The sequence below is a fragment of the Patagioenas fasciata genome, chromosome 4, assembly GCF_037038585.1.
Source record: "Patagioenas fasciata isolate bPatFas1 chromosome 4, bPatFas1.hap1, whole genome shotgun sequence".
Classification (NCBI taxonomy): Eukaryota; Metazoa; Chordata; class Aves; order Columbiformes; family Columbidae; genus Patagioenas; species Patagioenas fasciata.
This window is the reverse complement of record NC_092523.1, coordinates 26,280,363-26,307,875: the sequence shown is the minus strand read 5'-3', so window position 1 is coordinate 26,307,875 and position 27,513 is coordinate 26,280,363. Positions and strand designations below refer to the sequence as shown.

At 37.9% G+C, this 27,513-nt stretch overlaps 2 protein-coding genes across 9 annotated transcripts in view; one reads left to right on the top strand and one right to left on the bottom strand.

Annotated features, from left to right (window-relative positions):
* Positions 1 to 21,953, top strand: part of ATP8A1 (ATPase phospholipid transporting 8A1) — a 107,963-nt gene extending 86,010 nt beyond the window's left edge. For all 8 annotated transcript variants that reach the window (XM_065836432.2, XM_071807427.1, XM_065836431.2 and 5 more), the window contains 4 exons: positions 8,726 to 8,814; positions 9,224 to 9,316; positions 15,751 to 15,842; positions 16,191 to 21,953. In XM_065836432.2, coding sequence (XP_065692504.1) covers positions 8,726 to 8,814; positions 9,224 to 9,316; positions 15,751 to 15,842; positions 16,191 to 16,288 — 372 coding nt within the window. In that variant the 3' untranslated portion in view covers positions 16,289 to 21,953. The remainder of the gene's footprint in view (positions 1 to 8,725; positions 8,815 to 9,223; positions 9,317 to 15,750; positions 15,843 to 16,190) is intronic.
* Positions 21,954 to 24,674: 2,721 nt separating this feature from the next.
* On the bottom strand, positions 24,675 to 27,209 carry SHISA3 (shisa family member 3). The gene is made up of 2 exons (XM_065837553.2): positions 26,924 to 27,209; positions 24,675 to 26,014 (listed from the first exon to the last, which is right to left on the bottom strand). The coding sequence occupies exons 1-2, from the start codon at positions 27,207 to 27,209 to the stop codon at positions 25,563 to 25,565; spliced, it is 738 nt and encodes a 245-aa protein (XP_065693625.1). The 3' UTR covers positions 24,675 to 25,562.
* Between the last annotated feature and the right edge of the window lie 304 nt (positions 27,210 to 27,513).

Sequence of the window (27,513 nt, the reverse complement as noted above, 5' to 3'; positions counted from 1 at the left end):
CAGGAAATCTAGGTGCGTTTCTCTCCCTCACTTGGAAATAATTCAGACCCACAAATCTCACCTCTTACATATAAACAGTTATGGGGAAACTAGTATATAGGTATTTATATAACTACTGCATTTTAATGGAAAGTACAAGGAATTAACTTAAGTTTCTTTAAGACAGAAGAACTTTTATAGTAATAAGCACATTGGAAGCAGCAGGCTGTGTTATACTTGATATGACAGAAATGTGGCTGCTTCACTGTTGAAATAACTGGATATTTTCTTTAGTACTTGTTCAGTCTCTGAATTTATTGTGAGCAAAAATGTAATTCCTACAAACTTGGAAAAACAGTTATTCATAAAGAGACTTAGCTATCAACAATAATAAATACTCTTGGGGTTTGAATTGAACGTGTCACCAAAGTGATCTGACTTACAAACCCAAATGCATATACTTGTTGTGATAAAACTGTATCTGTACTTGAAATGGACAGTCTTATTTTTTTACTGTGTTTGCTTGTGCATGAATGGAGTAGCTTTAGATGTGTGTACCTGTAAGCAGTTGTTTGTGTGTTGTTGGGTGAGGTTGGTTTTGGTTTTGTTTTCTTACTAAGAATATAGTTAGAAGTCTGTAACATCAAAATAAAGTCCCCTAAACATCTCATAGTTCATAAGAACTTACTCTAGAAGCTTTGGTCAAGCTTTTTGAGCTGTACTCTGTGTGGCTAAAAGTCCTGTCTGAACCTGTGGCTCAGATGGGAAGCAGGATATTTGTATGCCCCCTGGAAGCCCCTGCCTGACCAGGTGGTCTCTGGCAGCACAGAAGTCACAGGGTTTCTGAGAAGCAAGTACAGGCCTTCCATAAGTATTCAAACTAAAAGATTCGCTAATTTAACTGTAGAAAAGATTGTGACATTATAGAAACAAATCCGTATGAACATCTCAGCTTGCATGTGCAAACACTGCTTTGTCTAATTTCTTCAAATGTGCAAGTCAGGCTTGAAGACTTCATCCAAGTACATTTGGCAGAAATTAAATGAACAAGTCAAAAGCTGACCTCTACTTCTGTAGCTTTTTGTCTGTTTTGCCTTGGCCTGATCTGATAAATTATGCTGAAGAGGATTTTCAGGCATTTTTTTTCCAAATGTGTTCATTTAAAATGCCCCTTTTTTAATGAATTGTAGATTTTTAAGAAAATTTTACCAACTATAATCCTTATAAAGTTTGAACATATTCTCTTTCAGCTCCTTGGAGCTGGTAAAAAGACTTCTACCTCAGTAGGTTTATAATCTTACTAGTCAGTATTCTTGATACAACGTTCATCCAGCCGTTCAGTCCTAACTAGATGGTGATACCTGTCTTCTACAAACATCTGGTTTATGGCTTCTTTTAGACAGAAAAGAACCTACTGAAACAGTCTAATAAGGATTCAGTGTAACTTCTTCATATTAATGTCATGAAAATAATAAGGTTCTTGCTGCTTATTGCTGTTTCTATTCCAAGAAAATAAAATACTAATGCTCTTGAAGGGGAGAGAAAAGGCATATGGAGCTGATGGAAAACTCATTCATCGAATGCAGGGGAAAGGTTTCATCTAAATATTTTGAAACTTGAGTTTTTCTTGTATTCCTATAAAGCACCTATACAGCTCTGATAAATATGTTTTAATGGAGAATGATATAAGATAATGCCTCAAGAAAAAAATACTTGTAATAGAAGAGTCTGTTCATGCTGCAAAAACACTCTTGTGTTGGAGCACTGAAGCTAGCAGCCCAAAGCTAAATCAGAAGAACTGTTGGTTTATGTTCATCTTTTAGTGTCAAAGCATCGCCCAATAACTTAGTGGACAAAGAAACAAGTATATAACATATTTTTGCAAGTTTTCTCTACTTGTTTCCATCATTTTATGTATCATTCCAATTGTAAAGAAGATATTTAAAGTTGGATTTTACATATGTGTTGCTGTATGTTGCATATACAGAAGGAAAGATGGTAGAATGCTGTGCTCTAGAATAAAATATAGTGAAATGAAAAATGATGACTTTATGACAGTGACAGCAGGTTTTTTCACTGTTTAGGCCACTTCCATGCCTTCTTTGCCATGTTCCTAATACTATAATCAAGTGTAATTTTCTTTCTCACTGTTTTGCTCTGACTTTTCACAAAAAAGCCAAAGACCCCTTTGATCCAAAATTCCCTGTTGATCTAGAATGCTGAGGCAGTTCTGGCATCAAGACCTTTGTTTTCTGGTCTTTCAAGATTGCTGGTCCCACATGGGACCAACTCATCCCAGCTGTGCCATGCTGTTCCTCGTGGTGTGGGAACTAGATGTTTATCTATGTTCCAGTGCTCCTAAGTCCTATAAACAGTGGTAACTAGGTTGCCAAATAGGTGTAAGAGTTTAAAGGTGGCTTCTGGCTCAGGTGACCAGAGGTATCCTGACACAAGTGATCTCCTGATATGGATAGCTGGTACCTATATGGCTGGTATCTGTTAGAGATTGGTAACAGGCCTGTTGTAATAATTGCATTAATTAATGAAGTTTCAGTAACTTACATCACCCTAATAAGAGTAGCAACCATTTATGTGTCAGTAGACTATAAAGCTGCTCAAACATTTCCATTAATGTTTTGATCCTTGCAATTCAAAGGCTACTTTTCTTTTTAATGCCACTTTAAAGAAGCAGGTTGATTTGAAAAATTATGGATACAGGTTTAAGCTGGTATGGTTATCTCTTTCTTGAATAAATATGGTTGTGATTTGAGTTGAAAACCAAGTTGGGAAGGAGAGAAAAATAAATCAAGCTGTTGCATATTTCATACTAATGCAACTCCTGACTCTTTTGCATTTGTTACTGTTGTGTGCACTGAATTGTTAGGCCTTTTTTTATACACCTATGTGATTAATAAGTTAGCTCAGAATTATAACACTTAATGGAATAAGAAATATGACATTTAGATTAAAAGCTAAAGTTCAGTATCTGCATAACTTCTTAATTTATTGTGGTAGTGCAGATAATGCACTGTAAAGTTCTTCAGAGCACTGTCTGTTTCTGCTCTGTCTGACCCAGGGGATCTATAAAACTGCTGACGGAAATTGAAGTTAAGGATCAAGCATGTATTTTGCAGAATTTTAGATCATTTGACTGAGGTTTGCAAAATCTTTGTGAAAAACAATAATATTCCTTGTTGGATGATTTAGCTGCACCATGTAGAAAATATGTGTTAGAATATACTGTGCCAACGGTATTAGTTTCATAAATATTGTATTGCTGCTTCCCTCTGTATTGTTCTGCATAACCTGCTTATATGGAATTGTGCCTTACTGATTTTTAACAAAAACCAAACAAACAAAACCAAAACAAACAAACACACAAAACCACAAACACTTCTTAAAACTGTAGCTGTCCGGATACTTCAATCTCTAATCAACAGGTCTTTTTTGGGGAGATGTTTGTCTGAAGTCTGATCTGAACGGGGGAATTTGTTTTAGTCTAATGGAGAGAAAAGCCCATATTTAGCCTAATACACAATCATAGAGTGGTTGAGATTGGAATGGAACTTTGGAGGTCACCTGGTCCAGCTCCTCTGACACCTAGGGAAAGTTACCTTGGATCATATCCAGACGCCTTTTGAACATTGCCAGGAATGGAGACTCCACAACCTCTCTGGACAATCTGTGTCAGCCTCTTGTGTTTCCCTTTGTTCTCATTGCCTCTTGTCCTGTCACAGAGCACCACTGGTAATAGCCTCGATTCATCATCTCTACACCCATTCTTTGGGTATTTATCTCCGTTGATAAGACTACCTCTGAGTCTTCTCTCTCAGCCTTTCCTCTCATATGAGAGATACTCCAGCCCCTTCAACATCTTCATGACCTTCATTGGACTCTGTCCAGGATGTCCATGGTCTCTTGTACTGGGGCACCCAGAACTAGACAATTCACCATGTGTGACCTCATCAGTGCTGAGGGGACCTCCCTTGACCTCTGTTGGCAATATTTTGACTGATGAAGCTGAAGCTGCTATTCACCACCTTTGCTGCAAGGGCACATTGCTGGCTCATGTTCAACCTGTTGTTCAATAGGACCCCCAAGTCCTTTTCTGTGAAGCTGCTTCCCAGCTGGGCGGCCCCCAGCATATCCTGATGCCTGGGGTTGTTCCTTCCCAGGTGCAGGACTTCACATTTCTCCTTGTTCAACTGCATGAGATTCCTGTCAGCCCATTTTTCCCACCAGTCACAGTCTCTCTGGATGGCAACACAAACCTGTGGTGCATCTGCCACTTCCCTCAATTTTGTGTCCTGAGCAGACAGCTGCTGTTTTGGCCGGGGTGGGGTCACGTGCCTCTGCCACACAGCCAGAGTCTGCTATTCCCAGAAATACCTCAAAGATCCTATTCCATATTCAGTAGTTACATTCCCATTCTTTAGCTGCACAGGTGCAAACAGAAACAGCAGAGCTGATCTTTGAAATAGCAAATTTAACTTTTCTGCTTACAATGAACTGTCTTGGTTGTATTAGTTTTCGAATATTCTTCCTTTTATTGGTTAATCTTTTCCCAGTATCATCATTTAATTGAACTTTCTCCCTCAGCATTATTATTGTCAGTCTCCTTTAGAAACTAAAGTTTTGAGGTTTTTTTGCTTTAAAACATTGTGAATCAAATTCAGTACACATTCCTGTTGCAGTTATGCATACAATGACACTTTAATGATATTCAGCCACCATCTTTCTCCATAGCAACATTCTCTACTGACGTGCTGTAGTGAGAGATGATTTCAGCTCCTTACAAGTTCTAGTGAAGGTCAGTGTTTCCTGTACTCCTTCCTGTCACACTTGTTTTAGCACAGACAGCCCCTATCCTGGTAACAAACCCTGTAGAACCGCCAGGACTCATCTGCTCAGCGTGACTTTTCATCTCCTTCACCTGATACTGTTTCTTATGTCATCTTTGAATCAGCCTAAAGGTTTCCCTGGGAATCTTCTACTCTGAGGCAGAAGATGACAGTCTAGCCTTTTCTTGCAGAATAGTATTTTCTGATAACAAGTACAATTAGAAGTAGTGCGTCACCATAGAGGTATTTTGTGAAGCTTTAGAATTTATAGTACATGTCTCTATTTGTGAGCTTTTGTGTATGTGTCTTTATTATTTGTAATATTTATTATTTGCCTTCATATGATTAGGACTAAGATCTTAATCATGGCTCTGTGCTATATGTTCCACCCTTCATGCCCACCTGCAGTGAGGAAATCAGTGATCTTGCAATGGGCTAATAGTGTCCTTACCTGAAGAAAATCAGAGGAGCTAGGGAAAAGTGAAGACATGTTACATAGTCTATCCTTAGTCATTTTGCTCATCTCATAGGAGATTTGTTCAAGTAAAAACTTAGAGATTCTGTCTGCAGGTTTCCACAGTTACCTGTCTCCGGACTGCCTAGTACTCCCTCTGTTTCAATACCTCATACTTTGTGGTGAATACCAGTAAGGCTTTCCTTTCTTTTGAATGTATTTGCAGAAAAATGGAGGAGCTCCCTTTTTACTATACCTAACAAGAAGAGTTCCTAGTTAGTTCTCAACTAGTAGGACCTATGAAATGTTTTTTAAACTCTAAATAGCAAAGAAATACTAGAGGCATTACAAGAAAACAGTTGTTGGAACTTCATTGCTCTGGGTGATAAATGGAAATCTGTTTTCATATTAGAACAGTAAGTAGAAGAAGCAAATAAGTAGTAAGTAGGAGAATCTGGAGTTGTTTTGGTAGTGTTGAGGAGGTATTATTTTAATCTGTAGTTTATAAGGAGAGGGCACATACCTAGATGATACCTGAAATAGAAAAAATGAAGATAGTTTCCATAAGCTTTTCTGCAGCAAGAATTTTGCTGTTCTTTTTGCCTTTCTGTCTTTACTTTCAGAAGGCTTTTTACATCTCAGCTAGCTCTTTCTGTAGAATATTTTGTAGTGAAGAAAAAGGGAATATTCTCTCTTAATTTTGACATGTAATTTCCTAATAGTACCTCTTCATCAGTGCATTAAAAATGTTTTCCAGCCAGGATTTCTAATCTGCCACTAAGCCATGAGAGGGAGTAATGCTCAGCATTTTCTTTCTTTTTTTGAAAAACAAGGGCTGATATAAAAATCTGTACAATGCGCTTAAGCAATGTGAATTCACTTTAGAAAGTCCTAATATTGAGCATGAGCTCCACAGACGACAAATTATTTATCCTCCCTGCAGGATTTCTAAGTCCTTCAATAAACTAGGCTTCCCAGCTCTCAATTTGGATTACTTCTGAATTCCCCTGGGAGCCACTTTTGTGGCAGAGTCCATTTGGTTTCACAAGGCCTAAAGGGGGAAAACTTGGCATAGACCACAAATCTCTCACATTAGGAACAATTTGTAAACCACAAACAGAGGCAGCCAGAGTCCGTCCCCAGAACAGGCTGCTCCTGTTAGTGCCATTGTCTGAAAAGGATTGGTTTGCCATTTCCCAGATGACCTGCCTATGTGTAGAGAGATGTGAAAAGTTAGAGACAAAAATGTTTTCTACAGAGTGAGGGGGGAGCTTTCTTGTACAGAAAGGAAGGAAATACCTCTGTGGGATTTTATTTTTTCCCCTCTTCGTCCAAAAAATACAAAGAGGCCCTCTGTCTTTAATGCGAATGTCGGCTTTAAATCTTTTAGGTTTGGATTAACTCTGTAAAAGAAAAAAAAATCTGACAGGCTTTCAAATATGACACAGAAAAACTTTTTTTTTCCCCAATTCATGTTGTTCATTTGTAAAGCCAAAGGCTGGATGGACTGAATAGTAGGCGCCAGTTGTTCCTTCATTCATAGTTAGCATTACAATGGTCAGAATTAACATCCTAAGACCTACATTATCACTTTTGCTGTTTCACCAGCAAACATTTAATACAGGGTGGCTAACACAAGCACAGCTCTTTGCTATGTCCTTATAAATTAAAAAAAAAAGTTTAGAATAGGAAGTAAGAGTCATAATTACTTCAAGTGGGGTTTGGGGTTTTTTAATATTTTTTTTCTTTTTTTTTTTTTTTTTTTTTAGGAAACTTTGTCTCTCTAATTGCTACTTAATTATAAAAAGTCTTGCAAAATGTAGCGGTGATGAACATTTCCTATTAGCTGCTGTTTTAGGAAATGAGTATTTCATCAAGTACATCAAAAGTCAAGTTTTGCTTCTAAAGTGACTGTGCTAATACATTTTCTCCACTTCCTCATGCAACTTTCTCTTTTTTTTTTTCTCTGTTGAAAATGTGAATTATTTTGAACCTGTCACTGCTTGGTGTTTACACCTTTGCTGACAGCTGTTGGCAGAAATAATTACTAGAATCTCAGGGCAATATCTGTATACTTTTAATACAGCTGTGGAAAGTTTACCAGCTTTTCAGTTCAGATACATTCTAATGCTTTCTAAACAGTCAGTGTCAGTAGAAATTTGGATATAAAAACAAGGTCAATAGAACTTTTTACCTGTATGAGAATGAGACTTTTTTAATCTGAAAATAATTCACTTCTGGTTTTACACATGTACATATCAAGTATAATTCTAAAATGTTCTTGTATATGCACTCAGAAGTTAGACTTCAGCTACTGCAAACTACCTGAATTTGTCTGCTAGTTAATGTTAGTAAAATTTCAGCTTGTTTATTTTAGTTGTGTACTGAGGTTTAGCCTTAGAAAGGAATTAATCTCTAAGTAATGAAACAAAGGATTTGAAATAATATCGTGTAGCAAGTAACTTTCATTCTCAGTGCAATCTAATTACATTACAAAGGTATTTTCAATACTGACTGCAAAACAATATTTCAGTAATATGCTTCATGAAGTATTTATCATACTTCTTACATCTGTAATACTATTGATACATGAATTACAAGGGTAAAGTTTTGTTGAGTTTTTTTTCCTTTAATGTCTATAGATTATGATGCTTGTTTTGGCTTTCAAGTGTGTTTTAGTTTTTAGTATGTTTACAGATAGAAGAACAGAAGAAATTCCTGTGCATTAAAATAAAGCAGTGTATAAAAAAGCAAACACACCGCTAAAAGCAGTTATCTGGTTTGCAAGTGTTTTGCTGTACATTAATGTGTTAGATCTTCATTTAACAATGTCATGCATACTTCTATAATTATGTAATTCATTGTTTTCTTAGTTCTTATTTTTAAGCAGTTTGTTGAAAACGAGTCTGGGGCAGTGTGGGAACTGTGGTACAGTGAGTTCTGTTTGACATAACTTAGATCCAAGTTATATTGCAAAATGATTGTAACAGTGTCCAATATCCATACCCAGCATCAGGAACCATTATATCCTGCTAGTGTTGATTACAAATAAGAAATTGTGCTCATTGCGTATTGACAAAGATTGTGCGGGTTGGGTGGGGATGGATTTTTGATAAACCTGATTTTAATGGAAATGTCTACGGTCAGCATAGTGGTGCAGAGCGGGGTTGTGGAGGAACAGATTCCCCTTCTCTCAGTGAGCTAAGCAGTGTGTTCTTTTTACCGGCTTCTTAATATGAATTAGTGCTGAATATCTACTGGATTTCTATGGTGACTCTGAGGATTTTAGAATATAGTTAAAGTTTTATTTCACATTAGAGGGTCTAGAATGATTCGTTTAAATTTGCTTTTGATACCCTCAACTAACTAATTGATACTTCTAAGTTGTTTTTGGTTTTTTTTCCTAGTTCTTGACATAACACCATCACATTGTTTTGTTTTTCCCCTCCAGGCAGCTATGATGTTCAGCTCCGGAGTGTTTTGGATGGGACTTCTATGTATTCCTATGACAGCTTTACTTTTTGATGTGGTATATAAAGTGTGAGTACAGAAATGCCAAGGTTTATGGGAGAAGGTACTGAATTTTAAATATGTGTTCTAATTACTAATATAAGAAAAGCAAATGAAGCTCATCTCTGGTGATTATATATTTTCGCATTGTTGGTTTTTGAAAAATATTATTACAAGTGTTATTAGTATTTTAAATGTTTCAATAATTGTCATATATTTTTAATAAATATTTGTGTTTTCTAATTTACAAGACCAGCTGATAAAATGTATTATTTAGACTTGCTTGATAATATTTCTTTTTGCAAAGCTTGTTTTTGAAGTCATCTGGGAAAATGGAACTGTAAATTGAATGTTTATATAAGAACATATTTATAAAAGAACAATCTGTTATTTTACTTTCAACAAGACTAAATCTGGCAGTATTTTGTATTACTTACAGAGTAAAGAGAGCTACTTTTAAGACACTGGTAGATGAAGTTCAGGAATTGGAAGCAAAGTCTGAGGATCCTGGGGCAGTTGTGCATGGCAAGAGGTACCGTAAAAATCTGTAGATCACTGTTTTGGTTTTTTTTAAAAAAAAAAAGAGCAAAACCAAACACACACAAAAAAAACCCACACTAAATATTTTCAGCCTTATACATGTATCAAAGACAAAGATTATTTTTCAAAATCCACAGGTTTCAGGTATACTGAGCCCATACTTCTATTCATATGCTTAGATTTAGGTTTTACCAAGAGTTTTATCTGATGTGTTTATTTGTAGCTGACTGTTACATTTCTAGTTATTATGTATAGAACAAACCTGAGGCACTATTTTAATTCTGTCACTTTTTAACTGTGATAACAATTAACATAAAGTGAGTTTAAACCTGCATCATTCACTAGTATAGTTATAAATCGGGCCTAAGCACAATTTATTAAAAAAAAAATAAAAACCTATTTGGTAGCATAGGGGAAAACAAGAAAATCTGCCTCATCTTTGCTGAAATTGAAAAGAAAAAAAATAGCTTTGTATCTAGTGCCAGTTCAGAACTAACAAATTTGGTGAAATTATTTCTTACCTCATACATGTTCAACTTAAGACTCCACAAGAATTCCCTCATTACATCCTCCTTCATGGGTCAGGCAGGTAATTTGAAAAGGGAGAAGGTAAAACTGAACAACTGGACCATCTCTGTGTGTAAAACTCAGTGTAAAGGTGTGCACTCACTGAAATACTTTTTAACTCCAGCTGAACTCATAGCAAACGCTTGCTGAACGGGAGTGTGAGATGAGGAAACCCCCTCCTCTCCCCCACTCCCAATTCATCCCTTTGGCTGAGGGAAAGCTTTCTTGTTTTCATTTTCATGAGTTTTGTGAAGTCTAAAAAAAGCCAAGACTGTTAATACTTTATTTTCCTGTTCTTTCTTCCATTTGAACTGCTGGTTTTTTAGTATCTTCATGGCAAAGGGCTTAGCCAAGAAGGTTTTTTTCCTACCAAGGTATGCGTAGAAAGAGACTAGAAAGCACAGCCACTTGCTGTAGGATCAGTTTTCAGGAATCACCTTTAGTTCATAAAGATACTTAAGTTCCCTTTCTCCTTCAGTCTTACTGTATGCCTCCTCCAGTTCTGTGGGAATCAGCTTACTAGGGTTTACCAGTTGAGACCAAATTACTTTGGATACCAAGGTGATGACCTCCATTTCTAATTAGTGGAATATCCATCTCGTGTGTTTGCTCTTACTTTTCCTTTCTTTTCCTAGAAATTCTTTTCGCAAGAATGTTTTCCCTCTAGGGGAGTTCATCTTCCCTAGTACCACAGACAAATACTAGGCGATGTACCATGAGGCCTGGAAGCTCATCCCACCACTGGTGCAACACGTAGTCTAGTGTGGTGGGCTACACGGGAGCACATTCCTGTATAGTGTCTCCCATCAGGCCCCATATGCTGTCTTTGTGGCAGCAGCTCCATACTGAAAGTACTGCAAAATCCCCCAGTTGATGATGATTCCTGCATGGAGTGTACTTTTCCTTCATCACTGCAAGACCCAACTAGTGCTTGCAAGAGTAAGGTCTCTTGCCTTTAAAGGTGATCTAAATTGATTGTTACGGGTGCCTCTCTCCAGTGGCAGTGCTCATTCAGGCAGCTTCAGGGCAAGATCTTCCTCCAAATTAACCAACTCATTTATCAATGGGCTGAGCTTTGAGCCACGAGGAATCTGTGCTGTGTGCTCTCTTGCAAAGAGCAAACGTTTGAAGAAGAATGAACTACAAAAAAGAAAGCAGGCATTACTACTAGAAAGTGCTAGAAGGGGAAACATCTTGTGGATTCAGAAGAAAGTAAGATAATGTACCTTTTAGTGTTCCCAGGACTTCTCTTGTATTCCCAAATTCAGCTACTTTCAGTTCCATTGTCTAGGCAGTATGCTCTCCCTTCATCCTACAGAAGGTCTTCCAAAACCCTTCTTATTTATGTAAGAGGAACTTGGTGTTTTCACCACTAGTTTTATAATTATCTTTTTATCCCACAACTAAGTAGTTAGGACGGCTTGCTGAAGGTGATTTACTTACCTGCCAGAATGTCTTCATTCCTTCTCTACAGAGTTATTTTTAGATCTCTTTTCTTTGATGTATGTAATCATCCACCTAACACACAAATCAATGCATGTTAGACATCTTAATATCTCCTAAGGGTTTATTCTCTCCATGATTTTTTTCTAATTATAACTTAATGTGGATAATAGAGACAAAAAGTCGCCCTTTATGGAGAAAATATTTTTTCTTAAAAAATGGTCCGATGAACTGACTTATTTGCAGCTTCAGAAATTGGATTGAACTATTGTAAACATGTTTGAGTGTCCTAAGTGCCTGGATTAACTACTTACCAGCACAGACTAAGTAGTTAAATTGGTAAGGAATGTCCTCTGCAGGTGTTTTAAATATGTTCATAAGAACTCTCTTACTCTTGAGTTGTAGCACTTTTCATGCAAGAATAGGTTTTTTTGACAAACTTACTGTGTATTCTTCAGCCGAAATAATGTTTTTCTAGTGTGCATGTCTCCGGAGGTACCTTTTTATAGTGTAGCAAAAGAAGGGACTTGTTCTCATGAAATACCAAAATAATCTAAGAATATCTAAATCACTGTTTGATGAAGAAGTAAGTGGGAAATAGTGAGAAAAATAACACAGGAACTTTTCCACTCTGTCCATTCTCATCTTAAAAATACTACAACACAAAACCAGAGGCTCAGCTTCCACAGATAACAGGTCAGGATTCTACTATTGGCTAGATGTTGCAATCAGACACTATCTGAATGATTACTTAGAAGTACATTAGTGTTAATTTTTATGGCTGTTTTTTCAGCTAGAATATATTTGTTGCAGATTTTTAGCACTGTGTTGACCTGATACTGCATGCTTTTAAATAGGATTGTAAGGCTTTACCTTTTGATGTTTTCCTAACAATCTTAGGATGGGAATTTTCTATTTAAATTCTGAATTTGAGCTTTCAGCTGTTTTCTTAAAATTAGGATAAAAAATGACATTTACATTGAAACAATTTAAAACCCTGTTCTTCAAAGATCTTTATTATATTTCAGCATATGCTTTGAAAGTAGGACGTGGTAATCTGTAGTCTTAAAATCTGTCATCCCCTGTATTTTCCAGTGGTGATTTGAAAAGCTTTTTAAACTCTTATCACTGAAGAGCATTCCTATCATATCTTGCTGTTTCAGTGTGTATAAGATTATGTAATCAGATTTTTTCCCCAAAGTTGTCCAAAAATACTTTATTCTGCTCTTCTGTAGACAACACATTGAAATTGACTTTTATCACATGTATTTGTCAATACAGTAAGAATATATTTTGAGCAAGAAAATACGAATTTTGCATGGTCACTTTTCCAACAGAAAGTAAACTTTCATGTTGGAATACTATTGACTTGAGGGTGCCTTGATAGCATAAATAATAGAGCAGCTTCAGTGGATTAACAAACTTGTGCCACAGAAAGTATGATTTCCATCTTTAGAGCCATTGTAATTGAAATGCCACAAAACCATTTGTACTTAAAATAGCTAAAGTAAAAGGATACTTGTGTAAAAGCCATTGTTCAAAAACAGTTTTTCTGATACCTTGTATATAATGGTTAAGCAGAAACAACAGTAATAATACTTAGTACAAAAATATTTTTACTGGGTTGAATACTACATAGACTAACAATAATATGAATAACAGCCCAGAATTGTGAAGTTACTTTAGATATATGTACTGTAAGTGCTGTTTCATGTCATCATTGTTTTTCATTTAGTCCCCTTGGACATTGTTTTTAGACCAGCTAAGTGGTTGGTCAGAAATATATAAACTAGTATTTTTTTTTCTATAAATGAGATTAATTGCCTGTAAATATATACATTTCATGTTTGAAAATAGTTAATATTCTGCTTGTCCATATTGGTACACATAATGAGCATAGGTATTTAGTTACTATGATTTATCATTTGTTAATTATGAAACCATGTTTTCTTGACTTTGCGTGTAGATTTTTAAATATGTTTTTGAATGGCAACAGGGTGATTCATCATCAAGAGCCTGCAGTATTTCTTCAAGTATAGAAATAGAGCAGAATTCAATACCTGGATAGCTGGAAGCACTTTTCTCAAATGTATTTCATACTTAATTTGTATTTTCTGTACCAGTAATCAGATCTGTGCAGTGGAAACAGCATTGTAGATAAGCTAAGATGTGTGCATGCTTCATGTTCCTGTAAAACTTAAAGCAGAATTTTCAGTGTCTAGCATTTAAGCAATCTGAACATCTCATTCTGGAACAAGAGCAAAGAATAGTGATGGTGTCAAAAATGCTAGAATAGCCATGGAATGTTTTTAATAAAATAAGTTTTTATTATAAAATAACACCTGTCAAACCCCAAAATTTCAGAGAAATTTGCTGATTTCAGCTCACATTAAGAAGGGTTCCTCAGATATATTGCAAAGGAGGTAGAGCTGATAACTGTATCAAAGTATTTGTATGGTCTTCCACCTCTTTGACCTCCCATGTTTCATGAAGATACTTATTTTTCCACTCAGTTTATCCTTGTGGTTTAAACCTCAGTCCCTAATTTTTTATTGATCTTGTCACTTTAACAGTTGGTAGCTCTGAACTAAAAAAACAAGGGTCCTACCCTGCCTAGAGGAGCAATTAGGATGAAGGAAAAAAACATTTCTAAAGAGGTAGCTTATTAAAACACTGACAGTAAGGTGTGTCTCAGTTCTCCAGCCTCTCCACTCGGTTCAGACAGCAGATGCCAACGGCTTTCCTGGAACTGGTACCCAGTTCTTTTTCACAAGGAAATCTCGTTCTGTCTTTTTGGTCAAAACAGGGCCATAGAAGCGGTTTCCCCTGCCTGTCCTCTTACCCTGTAGATTTTGCATTCCTCTATGGGTGTAGCAATAATAGGTTTATTTGTCTGTTCTAACTTAAAGAGCCAAGCTCTCACCTCCTGGTATATGCTTTAACCACCAGACTGGAGGGGAACAGGAAGAGGAGACAGACCATTAGTCTCTCCAGTTTAAGACAATGGTGCAGCTTTATAAATATGTATGTACTCACTGAAGAAAGAAGGAACATTTCTAATTTAATGGTTTGAATGGCTGAAGCGGTCTAGTTCCATTCCTTGCACCACTTAGTCTGGTCAGTAGCCCAGGAAGGTAAACCTGTTAAGCTAATTGAAAAAGTAATCGGACTGATCAAAACTCAGTAACGTAGGTATGTGAAATCTGTTATACTTACTACATCCTTACACAAGGAACAACTTTGATAATCTAGCAAAACAATAACAAAATCAAATCACTATATACTCAGAACAAACAAAAGATACTTTTTATTATTTGTAAGTGAACTAATTTTTAGACCAGTCCACATGGGGAGCAGGTGGATTTTTCAGCATTGGAAATGTGTCAGTGATAGGTTGGTATTTCTCTGAAACACAAGCTCTAATTCAGTTAATATCAACTTTAGAGGAAGAAATTGAAGGTTTTGTGTGCATTTAACATATCCCTTGCACATCTTTTATAGGTATCAAAACTGTCAGATTTCTAAAGCTTTCTGAGCTATGGCTAGTCAGTTGTTATTTATTTAGTAATGTGGGATCCTATTTAAGAGAACTTTAAATGTAAGAAAGATGCATGGTAAGGAGACCTGGCACATTCACAGCTTTGTTCACTAGAGTTTGCAGCATTCACCTGAGACTTGAGTCTCAGTTTAAAAATTGTTTAATACTCCTGTTTTCTAGTTGGGTTGAAATGGAGAGTTGCTTGGATCATGTTAAAGTGCAATAAACACAACACAACAGACTCAATACTGCTGAGAAAGAAGGAGATGGGCTGAAGTGACCAACCTCTATTAGTAAAAGTAATCTGTTATCTTCAGAAAAACACCTTCCAGAGTTTCATGTGGAACACACCTTGCTAGGACATGGAAGCAATATGATTTTGTACAAACAGCTTGATGGCCATGGATGTGACTTTCTCTCCATCTTTCTTCCCTGTCCCTTTGGGGCACTGTCTCAGTAGAGGTTCAGAGCACTTTCTTGTGTAAGAAAAAGACTAACTCAGCCTGGCACTAGTCAGGCCACACTACGTCAAGAGAGCCAGTTCCTTTCCTTTACATTGCATGGTTCTCAAGGAGTCATGCTCAAATGTTTACAATATTATTAGTTTATTTGTGTTGTCAGCACACAACAGTGCTTTAAACAGATGTTTTACTTGTACTGTGATGAGTAAAAACATTACCAGGGATCTGGATTTCATAATCTGCCCTCACACACGCTTTTAATCATCTTCTTAATAATTAGTTCAGACACAATTGAAAGAGAAAAAGGGGAAGGGACACTTTTCATTTAATAATTAATTCAGTTTAACAGACTCAAAGATAAAGGGATATTGTAATTAGTAAATAAATATTTTTCACACATGTCCACTTTCTTTGTAGCTTAACTGAAAGAGCCCAACTACTGAAGAATGTTTTTAAGAAGAACCATGTGAATTTGTATCGTTCTGACTCTCTGCAGCAAAACTTGCTTCGTAAGTGTTCACTGACAAAGAAAAATTAATATCCATTAATAATATTGAAGTAAAATTCTACCTTTCACTGCATTTGTTTATAGTAAAGATGAAGTATCCTAAACATAGTAGACTGTGTTCTTTGCCTGTTGGTAGGTTTCTCTTCATTCCTAAGATACTGCACAGAGTTCTTTCTGCTATTTTATAACTGCAAAATTGTGTAAGAAGCAGCATGAGTTTTCTATCTACTAATTGCTAAAAAGGGTATTGTTGCCCCCTACTGACCCTTGTTAAGTTGGTTTTATTAAAGCTTTAGCAAAAATATGTGATCAAAACTTAATTGGTTTCTATTTTGGTTTGTATCTGCAGATGGCTATGCCTTCTCTCAAGATGAAAATGGGATCGTTTCCCAGTCTGAAGTAATAAGAGCTTATGATACCACGAAACAAAGGCCTGAGGAATGGTGAAGGAACACAGCATGAGATGTAGTCAGTTACTTTTGTGAGACAGACTACTAGATCTTTGCTGGGAGTTTCAGCCATGGCCCAGTTGTCAGAAATTTAAAGATCTATGATGGTCTTGCTTCATAAAGTTTGGATTTGTGTATTCAGTAGACATAAGCACTGTGCAACTACACTGTAACACACCATCTCTAAATTTTTTAACAAGTATTTGCTTGACCTTTGTAAACAGATTGGAATTTACCTTGTATCTTGCCAGCTTGCTTATTTTGCAATGAAGTTGCATCGATACTGGTCACGTACTTGGAAGGCAATGGTCAGATCGCTAAACATACTTTACATTGACAGGCCATTAGCATCTGTGGAGGTTTTTAAGTGTTAATATATTTAAATACAGCTGATAACAAGCCTTTGATTTCAACAAGTGCTGAAAAAATAGTATCCTAATGGTGTTAATTGAGAAAGATTTTGAGTCAAGATGTTTATAGATGTTTGTGTCAAACTAACCTAAAAATGTTTGCCAAAGAAGTTCCATAAATGTTTTCTGTTGTTAGAGATAATTTGAAAAGAAATTAACTCCAGTCCTGAGCTCAGAAGTGCATGCTTGAGTCTCTGCACTCGAGGAGAAAGATTTACAGTACAGCAGGTCTAATTTGAGTGGCCTTTATGGCATTTGCTTTCAAAACTGCAAATCTTTGCACCTTTGGCCTTACACGAGCTTTTCCCTTATTTTCATTTAGTGTTGCATATGTTGAAAATGACTGCCACCTTGTAAAATTGAGCACGTGTTATTTTGTTCAATTTTTTAAGAATTGCTCTGCCTTACTTCCCTTTAGCAAACTTAATTATTTTTGCGATGCTTAGTTTTACCTGCTTATATTGTAGGTTCAAAAGAACGTTTGTTTTAACTTATTTCTTAAAATTTATTAAATTTTCAACATTTTTATACTGAAATTATTTGAAATGCATACATAGAAATAGATAGCAAAGCATGCCCACTAGATTGTGGTATGTACTGTTTTATTTGCACTAAAGCCACTTCCTATAAAGGTGGGAAACACATTGCAGCAGCCCCTTTACAACTTAATGGTCATGCAGAATACCTATATACTCTCACCTTTAATTAAAAATGGAGAGGAGGTGACTGCAGAAAAATATACATATCTGGTTTAAGAAAAAAAAAGGGGAATGGAGGTGTTAAATTGTGATAACTTTTATAAAGAGTTACCTTTGATATTTCTCAAAAACCATCAGGTTTCAAAATAAGAAAATCTACTTCAACTTTAGAATTTAATTTAACTTTGCAGCTCTTTAGTCTCTGAGTTCAAAAGCCACTACAATAGCATTTAATATACATTTTTCTATAGTAGCGGTTGGGTTCGTTTTTAATTACATTTCTGTGCATTACGCAGAAATGATCTTTTTTTTCTTTGAATGGAGATCAACTAGATCAACAAGCAGAACAATGACATCCCCAATGATCTGTTAAATTAAGAATTTCCTCTTCACTCACCAAATCATCCACTTTCAACTTATAAGCAACAAGTCATCCCCTCCCATCTTTTCTTTGCCCTCCTTCATTAGTCATATACTTAGTAAAGATTGACTTTTCCTCCTTGCCTTTCATCTAACTAAACACTTAACATAAAATTTTATTGCACTATCCAAGTTTCTTATGTTCCATTCTAAGAGAAACTACAAAACACATGTAAATGCCAACAAAAGGCACTATATGAAAGTACATATTTAGGAAGGCATATCAATGGGAAAGCACTCTGCATTTCACATGCATGTTATACAATGTCTTCCTCTCCCGAAGTGATCTTTAAACAGAAAACAGAAGACACGGGGACAAAGGGAACGTATCCCACTAGAAACAGTACTGCCAGTCAGTCATGCAGACAAGAACTGCCTTCAGAAAAGCCATTTCAGACATAGATAAATAGATGGATCAATATGGGAGGGCCAAATCACTTGACCTACGGCAAGAAAAAATTTGGGGGCATGCCCCTTTCCTAAAATGGGGATCCCTATTTTCTGTCATCTGAGGGACAATGACCAACTTCAAAACATTTCTGAAATTAACCATGACACTGTTGCTCCTTTATAATCTCTCAGTGTACTCAACTCATATAAAACGACTCAATACATACATGCTCTTTTTATGGGTAATTTTTTTTTTACCTTTTTTTTTCCTGTTCCAACTGATTTAATTGCTGATTTTAGAAAAAAAAAAAATGTGAGGAATGGAATATATTGTAAAATATTTACAATGTGAAATTTACATGATCTCTTATTCTTCCTATGAAATAAAATTCTTTCTCACTGTTGTAATACAGTTTGAGGAGAACAATGCACAGTATATCCCCAGGTTAACTATCTTAAAAAGGAAGAAAGCAACTGAAACAGCTCTAAGATCCTAAATTTAGACTGTAATTTAAGGTTAAGACTGTCTCATCACAGCATTTCATCGTTGCATCTTTACAGAATTTGCAGTATTTCATAAAGTGCAGTTTTCATTTTTATTACTTCTGATGGGTTTTTCCCCTGTCTCTATACTCTCTACACACTATATGTTGTTTATTTTCTGGTAATCAGTGGTTGGAAGATACCGCTTCTTGGAAATAGTACAAAAGACAATGTGGCAATTCTGTGTTTTTTGATTACTCATAAAATTCTGTTTTAAAACGTAAGATCGTCTTGACTATGTGTGCCCACTTGTAAATCAGGTCAAGTATACAATATGCACTTTATTTTCATGTTGAGTACATAGTAATATAGTTATTACCATCCTGTTAGTAAATCGTATCTTTGTTAAAATAAGGGGATTGTGCAGATGTTTATCTAAAGAAAAAACAGTTCAGACAAAAATGCTCATAACAATGCCTCTGTTCTTATTGTTTGAAAATTCAAATTTCTGTTAAATACAGAATTGAGATGGACTTTTCCATCTGTTTCATGTGCACTGCATAATAATTACAAGCTAGTATTAAAAATTCCCATCAAAAGTTGAATGAGCACCACGTAGAAATCAGATACCTTATACAAATTCTGTTGCTGGATTATTTTTAAATATATACATATATATAAATGATTCAAAAGAGTAAGTGAAAAGAAACAAATTCTAACAAACCTATTGATAATTTGTATTTCAAATTTTTTCTTGCCGTTTCCTAATTTTACACTTATTTTTGCAAAGCAGTTTCAACAGATTTATACTTAGTGATCATTCTATTTATATAAAATGATAAATAAAATATTTTGAAACTCTAAGAGATAGCTGAAAATTCCTATATGTCCACATGCATCCATAAAATTCACTATGTGGCAAAGATGCATGTTAAGTGTCTTGAGACTTCTTTCGTTTCATTTAAACCCATCTTGAATGATGAGTAATTTGGAATATATGTTAAATTTAAGGAGAGAAGTTGTTGCCCTTTTTTCTTCTGTGTCGTGTAAAGCGCCTGTAATTCTGATGACTTTATCATTCTGTCTGCATGAAGTAATATTTTTACGTGTTCTGCGGCAATGCATGGTGGTTGCTGTTCCCTGTTTTTTGATGCCTTCATTATAAGTCTGCTCATAATATATTGAGAAGCTAGCGCTATGTAAGTAAATGAGTTTGTCAGTTCAGCTTTCTTGGTACTGGATGTTTTCACTGGTAACAAAACTCAACAAGTGAGTTTCTCCTTTCCCGCCTCCACCCTCGCTCCCCCCCGTTTCCTCACTGTTAACCAATAGATCTTTATTAAACAAAGGAATATTTTAGCATTCCAAACCTGGTTCCTGCTTATGCAAACCGTTACATAGGCTTCAACTGGACTGTTTGTGAGTATAAGGAATACTCATCTGAGCAGCGATGTGCAAAGTTGGGCACTTTGGAGAGTGGATACTTTAACTGAAATGAAAGCATTTCCATGGAGAGAGGGATTTGTAATTGCAAAGCTGTGACCAGAGCAAGTTTTTTTTAAAATCATATTTATGGTGTTTCTTTATTGTAGAATAGAAGCCATAAATGCATTAATGTTCTACTTCAGCTTAATTTTTCACTAAGAGTTTTCAGTGTTTGATATGTGTGAACTGCTGCAGAAAGCAGTCGGTCTGTAATAGCAAAATTTGCATTCAAGGTAAAGTGAGGTTTTACAGCTCCACTAGGCCATTACTGCTGAAACTGTTGTGGAAATTATGAAGCTGCATGAATGAAGACTTTCTGACTTGGTGTTTATGGTAGTTTCTCAGGTTTAGTTTTAACTGGATGTTAAATGCACTGTGTTTTATAAATAGTTCTCTCTTTAGTAACACATTAAGTTCTATGCAGTGTTACATGTCATTTGGTGAATGTGCATGTTCTGAACTGCAAATTTTAAATGTTTTGTCTTTTAATTGTTAAAAAATGAATAAACTTTGCCATTAAATGAAGAAACTTTGAATTGATTGGTTGCAAATGCTAGGGATTACTTTCAAAGAAAAACTTAGATCACTCTTGCTTTTGAATTCTATAAAATTGAACCTATCAGAAAAAGCATTTCGCAAATAGCAAAGAATTCTTATGTTATTAAGGCAGAAAAAGTTTTTAAGGTTTTTTTAAACACCTATTTTGAAACGTCTTTTTCAGTTCTTACGTGAAGTCCAGAAAAAGAAAATAACATACAGAAATAAATAGTAGCTTAATTTTTTAAAGTGTGCATGGAAGTCTACAGTTCAGTGATTTCAGCAGAGCCCTAACATACTTCTGGTGGTGATACTGTATTTTGAAAGAGAAGAATGCAGTACAAGAACTGTAGAGCAAGAATAAGGAAACATCATCTAATTTTTCAGAAGACAGAAATGCTGTATCCTCTGGCTGGGCTAGTAGCAGGTATTTATTTCCCCTAACAGTGCCTGCCCACTGAACAAAAATCAATATATCCAAATCTGAACTGGTTTGGTTGTAGATAGGTGGCTGATTCTTTATATACACTAGACAACTAGTTTTGTAGATTTTGTGTGCTGTCAAGCCAGGTACAATAATAGATGTATCTTTCGTGCTGTTAGTTTCATGATACCCAGTCTTTAATGGTGGAGCTGGTTTAAGGAGATTCCACCTCATGGTATAGTCGTCACCTCTATTACACTGGCCGTCATGAGGCTGTTGGAATTATTCAAGTTATAATTTAGTTTATAATGATCCAGGCTCCCTTTCAAATCCTTTCCCTCTTTTCTTTTGGCAAATGTTATTTTTAAGCTAAATCATTTCACTAATCTGATTTACACCACATCCCCCTGAGTTTGCGCAAGTCAGAGATGGAGAGAATAAAAAGAAAAGAAAAGGCATTTCTTCTGCCGTTGCTAATGAAGATAGGATAGCATGGAATTACAGCCTCGATGTAATTGTGAATCAAAAACTGTTCACATGAGTATTGAGGAGCAGCCACCCCCTCAAAGGCAGAAGCGCTGCTCAGAGTATCAAGTCCACAGCACATAGCAATATGTAGAAAAAAGGCACTGAAAATTGACTCCATCTCCCTAATGTTACTGTCAGACTGTAACTGAACAGTAGTGGAAAACAATTTTGAAACTGTCATTTTTTAATTCCAGTGGGATTAGTATTACAAATAATCCATGAATGTACGTAGCCATATACTGTATCACTTACTTCATTTCAAATAAAATCCTTCAGATATTCTTGCAAGTATGTGTAATGTTTTTCTTAGCCCTGAAGAGTTTTGATGCATTTTTGGAGACGGACGCTTAAGAAACGCAGAGTGTAAAAATACAAAACAACTGGGTGATCCAATCCATGCCACTATTATTCTTGGCCCACAGAAGGCTTGGGTTTCAGACGTGCCATCACTAGTTAATGGCAATCAAATCATTTCGTGCATAATGTGTGTGAATCACAAGAATCAATTTACTGTGATTTTTGTTTCATTTTAAGTTATTTTAGATTGGTATCACTCTAGTATAATGAGTATGAGCTAACTCCAGCATTACAAAAGGAATAGTTAAGCCTACTGTGTTAAAAAATAAGCATGGCAATAAAGCAAGTTCTGTGTAAACGCTGTTTCTGACAGGGTGCAATTTCTTTTAGTTCAAGCATACATCCAGCCCTTCGAACTCTGTTGCATTACTCATTAAAACCGTATGTCAGAATGCCATTTGTGTTCTGTCTGCAAGCTTTAGAAAAATTACTATTTTCTATAAATCATAGGAGCATCTAGTGCCAATAGGTCCTTTTCATTGGGAAGGATATTCAGCATTCTCACCTGCACCCCAAATCTATCTGAGTTGGAAGTTGCAAAAAGCATTTCAGTCCATGAGCTTGTATTCTGTCCAGCTCCCCTCCTCCCCTTCAGCTAGATAGGTCACTGCCACGGTAGCTACATGAACAATAATGTGTAGATTCTTCCGAACTTACAGATTCCTCTTTGTCTATCTATTTGCAGATTGTACATAACCCACACCCCACCTGCTTTGCAGGTAACCCAGCACAGCTACTTTACCCCTGATCTTTCCCAGCCTTGGAACCCAGCCTGCAGGATTTGCTGCACTCTGGCCACCAATCTGTGAAGTGCTTAGCACTCTGTAAACCTATAGGCTTGTGTAGTCTGATTCAATTAAATGACTCCTGCGCATGGAGTTCTTCAAGCATTTTCTGAGGTCAAATCCATCACGCATCGGGGAAGGAAAGGAAGTAGCTCAGAGGGCTCTTCCCCGCCAGGCCAAGTTTCACATGATGTGGCAAACTTCACAGCTTCTACTTAGGCTCAATAATCATTAAAATCTGCAACACTGTAGGCAAGCGTAGCGGAAATCCGTACCTATCTTGAAACATTAATAAATCTGACTACAGAGCCCACTGAGGCCACTATGCTGTTCAGTGGGCCTGTTCAGTGCATACCACCAAGTGTTAATAGGACATAACCAAGTCCAACTTGTGACTTCTCAGTGTACATCCCATCCTTAAGGGGAACACTGTATTTCAGCTACCCCATCACCTGTGTCAGTGGCTCTGATGACTAATCACTCTTTAAAGGAACCTGAAATTGCACTTTAACTAGAATTTATCAAGTTTCTGCTTCCAGAAGGATCTGTGTTGCCTTGCTTTACTAGATAAAAAAGATCGCTAATTGAAGACTTCTTATATATTCACTAAAAATACAGTTCAGTTGACTTGTTTTACTGCTTCTGCTCTATACAAAATGGTCAGTGGATCTTGCGGGATGCTTCCAAACAACAGAGCCGATATCTGTTGCAATATCAAATTATTTTTCCAAAAAGTTAGTTGATGAACGGTCTCATATTTATTATCCATTCAAAATGGGCAGTGAAGAGAGTCCTACAAAATATTAGCAAAGGTGGGCAAAAATTTACCTGCCTCCCTCCTTGAAGATTTGTTTCTTATAAACTGCAAGCCAAAGCACCTTTCAAGTAATTTCCCAAGTACTCAAAATCTACTTATTATCTTTTTATAAAGCATATGACACTGTGTATCATTATTTTAGTTTGTAATTAACAATTACAACATTCAAGCTAAAACCTGTTACTTAAAACATCAATGTATACAACTTAAGTGGTCTTTCTGCTTAGAAACCACATTTCCAGCAGTAATATCTATTAGATTGTACTGTTAATTGTGCAATAAAAACATACTGAAAGGGTTAAAAACGTTTTTGTAAATGCCAAGATACTGATTGTTAGTTATTTGCTAAGAAAAAAAAAAAAGTGTTCAACTCTTGAGGATGAACCAATGAAGCTTTTCTAAAATACAGAGAAGTACACTGTAATTCAGACTAGAAGTGCTGTAATTTTAATACACACCAATACGCTAGTACTTGTAAAATAGGTCAGCTAGAATCTTCTTCAACAGATCCTATACACAGGGAGTTTGGGGCTGATAAAATAGGAAAGTTCAGCCTCTAATGTAGATTCTGACACAGAGAATGACTTGGTTTGTTCACAAAAATAAGTATACAGAGAAGCCCTTTAATGGCTGCATATTTTTCTTGTGTATTTTCTATTTGCGTGCTGCATGTGTTTGGTTTAGGTGCATTTTTTTCTTCTTCCATTTGGTTTGTTGGTTTACTTGGGGGAAGGAATGTAGAAGGGCAAACAAAATTCATTCCTAGGGCAGGATGTTTTAAATTAAAATACCCAACTAATTACCATAGATTTTACCACATTTTTACCACGGTTACATATAAATACATTAATTCATCTGTTAGTTTGCTATGTAGTTGGAATTTTATATTCTATTAAATCTGCACAACAGGTGCGCAGTTAAAGATGTAAATCATTTACAAAAGCAAAAGAAACTATTTTAACAGGAAAAAATACAGTATGGTTACATCATCAAAATGAAAACTTGCTCATCAAACACTAACAGTACAGAGACATACAGATGACACAATACTTCAACCACACAGTTTATTGATAACTTTTATGCATGTGACTACTAAATAATTAGTGTTGTCAATGCCGTAAATACATTTTAAATTACAAGCTTGTCTTTACATTTTATACATGGCTAATTTTACAAATAGAACTTTATGATCAGTTTGTCCAACTTACACACGTTGCTGAGCAAAAAGCCAACAATAAATACTTATTTTTGAAAAATGCTTTAATATAACATCATTTTTAGAATTTTAAGAGAAGAAGTTATTAGTGGTATTACTGAACATCTTCTGCATTTCTCATAGATAATTATTTGGCTGCTTGGGATTTGCATGTTTTCAACTAGCCTAATTAGTACTAGTTTTAAAAAATTATGTATTTTGATATCTATAGCAAACTTCGTCCTCGTATTTTCATTGCTCGTGTTAAGGGGGAAGCAGTCAGCTGTTTTCAGGATCCGCCAACTCTTCCCCTTAGTTAAAATTACTCCTCTCTTCTTAGGCTTATTGCTGCTTTATAGAACTGATCTGATTATTATCAGTGGAACACAGCCACTGTTTGTTAACCAAGTTAATAGTGTTTAGAGTTAAAACATCATTTGTAATGCTGTGAAATGAGTACCTTTATCCCAAAATAGTTTTGCTGCCTGCCTCTGAATCTGTTCTGCACAAACTGAACAATCAGATCAGTCAGTTTTTAGAGCAACTAAGTTTGAAATATTTTGTAATTCATCTGTGTGATCCAATTTTGGGAAATGAGATCCCAAATGAGACCTTGCACTTTCCAAGGGCAACTCACCCACGGAACGGTTCTGGCTTCTGCAACCCCAGAGCATGTCAGTGCAACACCCAGCAGCAGCAGTCCCTGCGCTTCCCAAGGCTGCGTTGTTTCTTGACAACTCCTTTCAGCTCTGACTAAAATCAGAGCAGCTCTTCCCAGCCAGAGCAGGCTCTGGCTGGAGAGGATACCCAAAGTACGGTGGTGACACCAGAAATCCTGACGGCTGGGTCAGGTGGACTGCATGGGCTGTCTGGAAGCAGCCTGATGTGTACGGCGGAGGTGGCGATGACACAAGGCACCCCGGTTCTGCCCGGGGAAAGGAAAACCTGCGAACCGAGCCGCCGGTCGAACTGGAACTTGTTGCTGTACTTGACTGCCTCGATGGCGTCCTGAAGCTTGTCGAGGCCAGGATCATGGGAAGAGTCTCGGTCTGATAGCTCCGCAAAGAAAATCGTATTGGCTGTGACGGTTGTTTAGGTCTTAAACATGTGCAACAATAAACCGCTACCAGAGAGCCCACGATAATGAAGGCAATAAATATTGATCCAACAATGAGGAATGGGACGTAGATTGGTTCTGGGAGAAGAAAGAATAAGAAAAGCCATGCACGTTAGCCTACTGAAATAACAGGTCTGCTGCGCAGAAATACACTCCACAGAGTTTATGAAGCCCCACATTTCTTCAGTCCCACTCACACACTCTGGTCAGAAGATACAGCTATTATCAGTAGAACAAAGTTAAACCCTGTGTGTACCCATCAAAATTTATTTCTGTTGAGAGTTTTAATGGGTACCAATGGTGAAAGCTGTCTACACCATGTCTCATTTGCTGGTTCAAGTTAAGTTTCACTCAAGAATCACACTCCTCTCCCCCTCCCTTAACTCCCGAAACTGCCAGGGTTGTCCAATGTAACAGCATGAATCTGCAGGTGAAGCTCAAATGCTGCAGGTGCTGTTAAGTCGCTTTCCCTCATAAGGTGGAAAATAAGCATAAAATGTGTGATTTGGGAAACTATTCTCCATATGCACTGCTGGATTTTTGTTTTAAAACCTTACGGCCCCCTTGCACGGTGAGGTTGTGTCTGCAAAGCACGGGAGCCCGATCTCACCTCCAGGAAAAACAAAGTTAAGCAGACACAGTCAAGTTTGCCGATGCAAACTTAAAATACAATTCCGCTTTCCAGTTAGGATGGATACAGCTGTGGAGCCCCTGTCAGCCGATAAGTTACGACACAAAGCGCACTCCCGGGCGCCCGTTCTGCCTCCCGGCGCGGGGGCCGCTCCCGCCGCCGTCACCCGCCGCCGCGGCCCCGCACGCCCGACGCCTCCTCCCTGTGCGCACCTGGAGCCGCGCCCGCCTCCTACCCACCCGCCAGGCACGACCGAGCCGGCAGCTGCCGCGGTGGCGGCTGCTGGGCTGCGACCGGGGAATGCTCCGCGGGGGCCGGCTCCCGCCCGCCCTGGGACCCGCGGGCTGGGCACTCACGGGCGGTGACTCCCGGGTCCGGGGGCTCCCGGTCGTTGGTGCAGCCGCCCTGTTCCAGGCGCGCCTCGGTGGCGGCGCAGCAGTAGCGCAGCGCGCAGGAGCCGCAGCAGATGGTGGCGGCCGCCGTGTCGAAGCCCTCGGGGCACTGGAAGCCCTCGTGGTAGCCTCCCTGCCCGTCCACCCAGCCGTGGCAGTACTCGCCGCCGCCGTGCTGGCCCCCGCCGCCACCGCCCAGCAGCCCCAGTAGGAGGCAGCGCAGCAGTAGCGCCCGCCGCCGCCCCGCCATCGCCCCGCCGCCGCCGCCGCCACCGCCGCCCCGCTGCCCGCCCGCCCCGCCGGGGCAGGCAGGGGGCGGCCCCGGGCGCGATGCGGGGCCTCCCGCGCCGCGGACGGGGGCCGGGGGCAGCTTCCCCGCCCGGCCCCCGCCGCCGCGCCCCCGCGGGGCCGCCCCCGCGCTCACCTGCCGCCCCCGGCCCCGCCGCTGCCCGTGCTCCGCTGCCGCCGGAGCTTCGTCCCGCACGTCGCTGCCTCCCCCCGCTCCGTGTGGCTGGGCCGGTCCCGCACCAGCCCTATTGGTCACACGGGGCCAA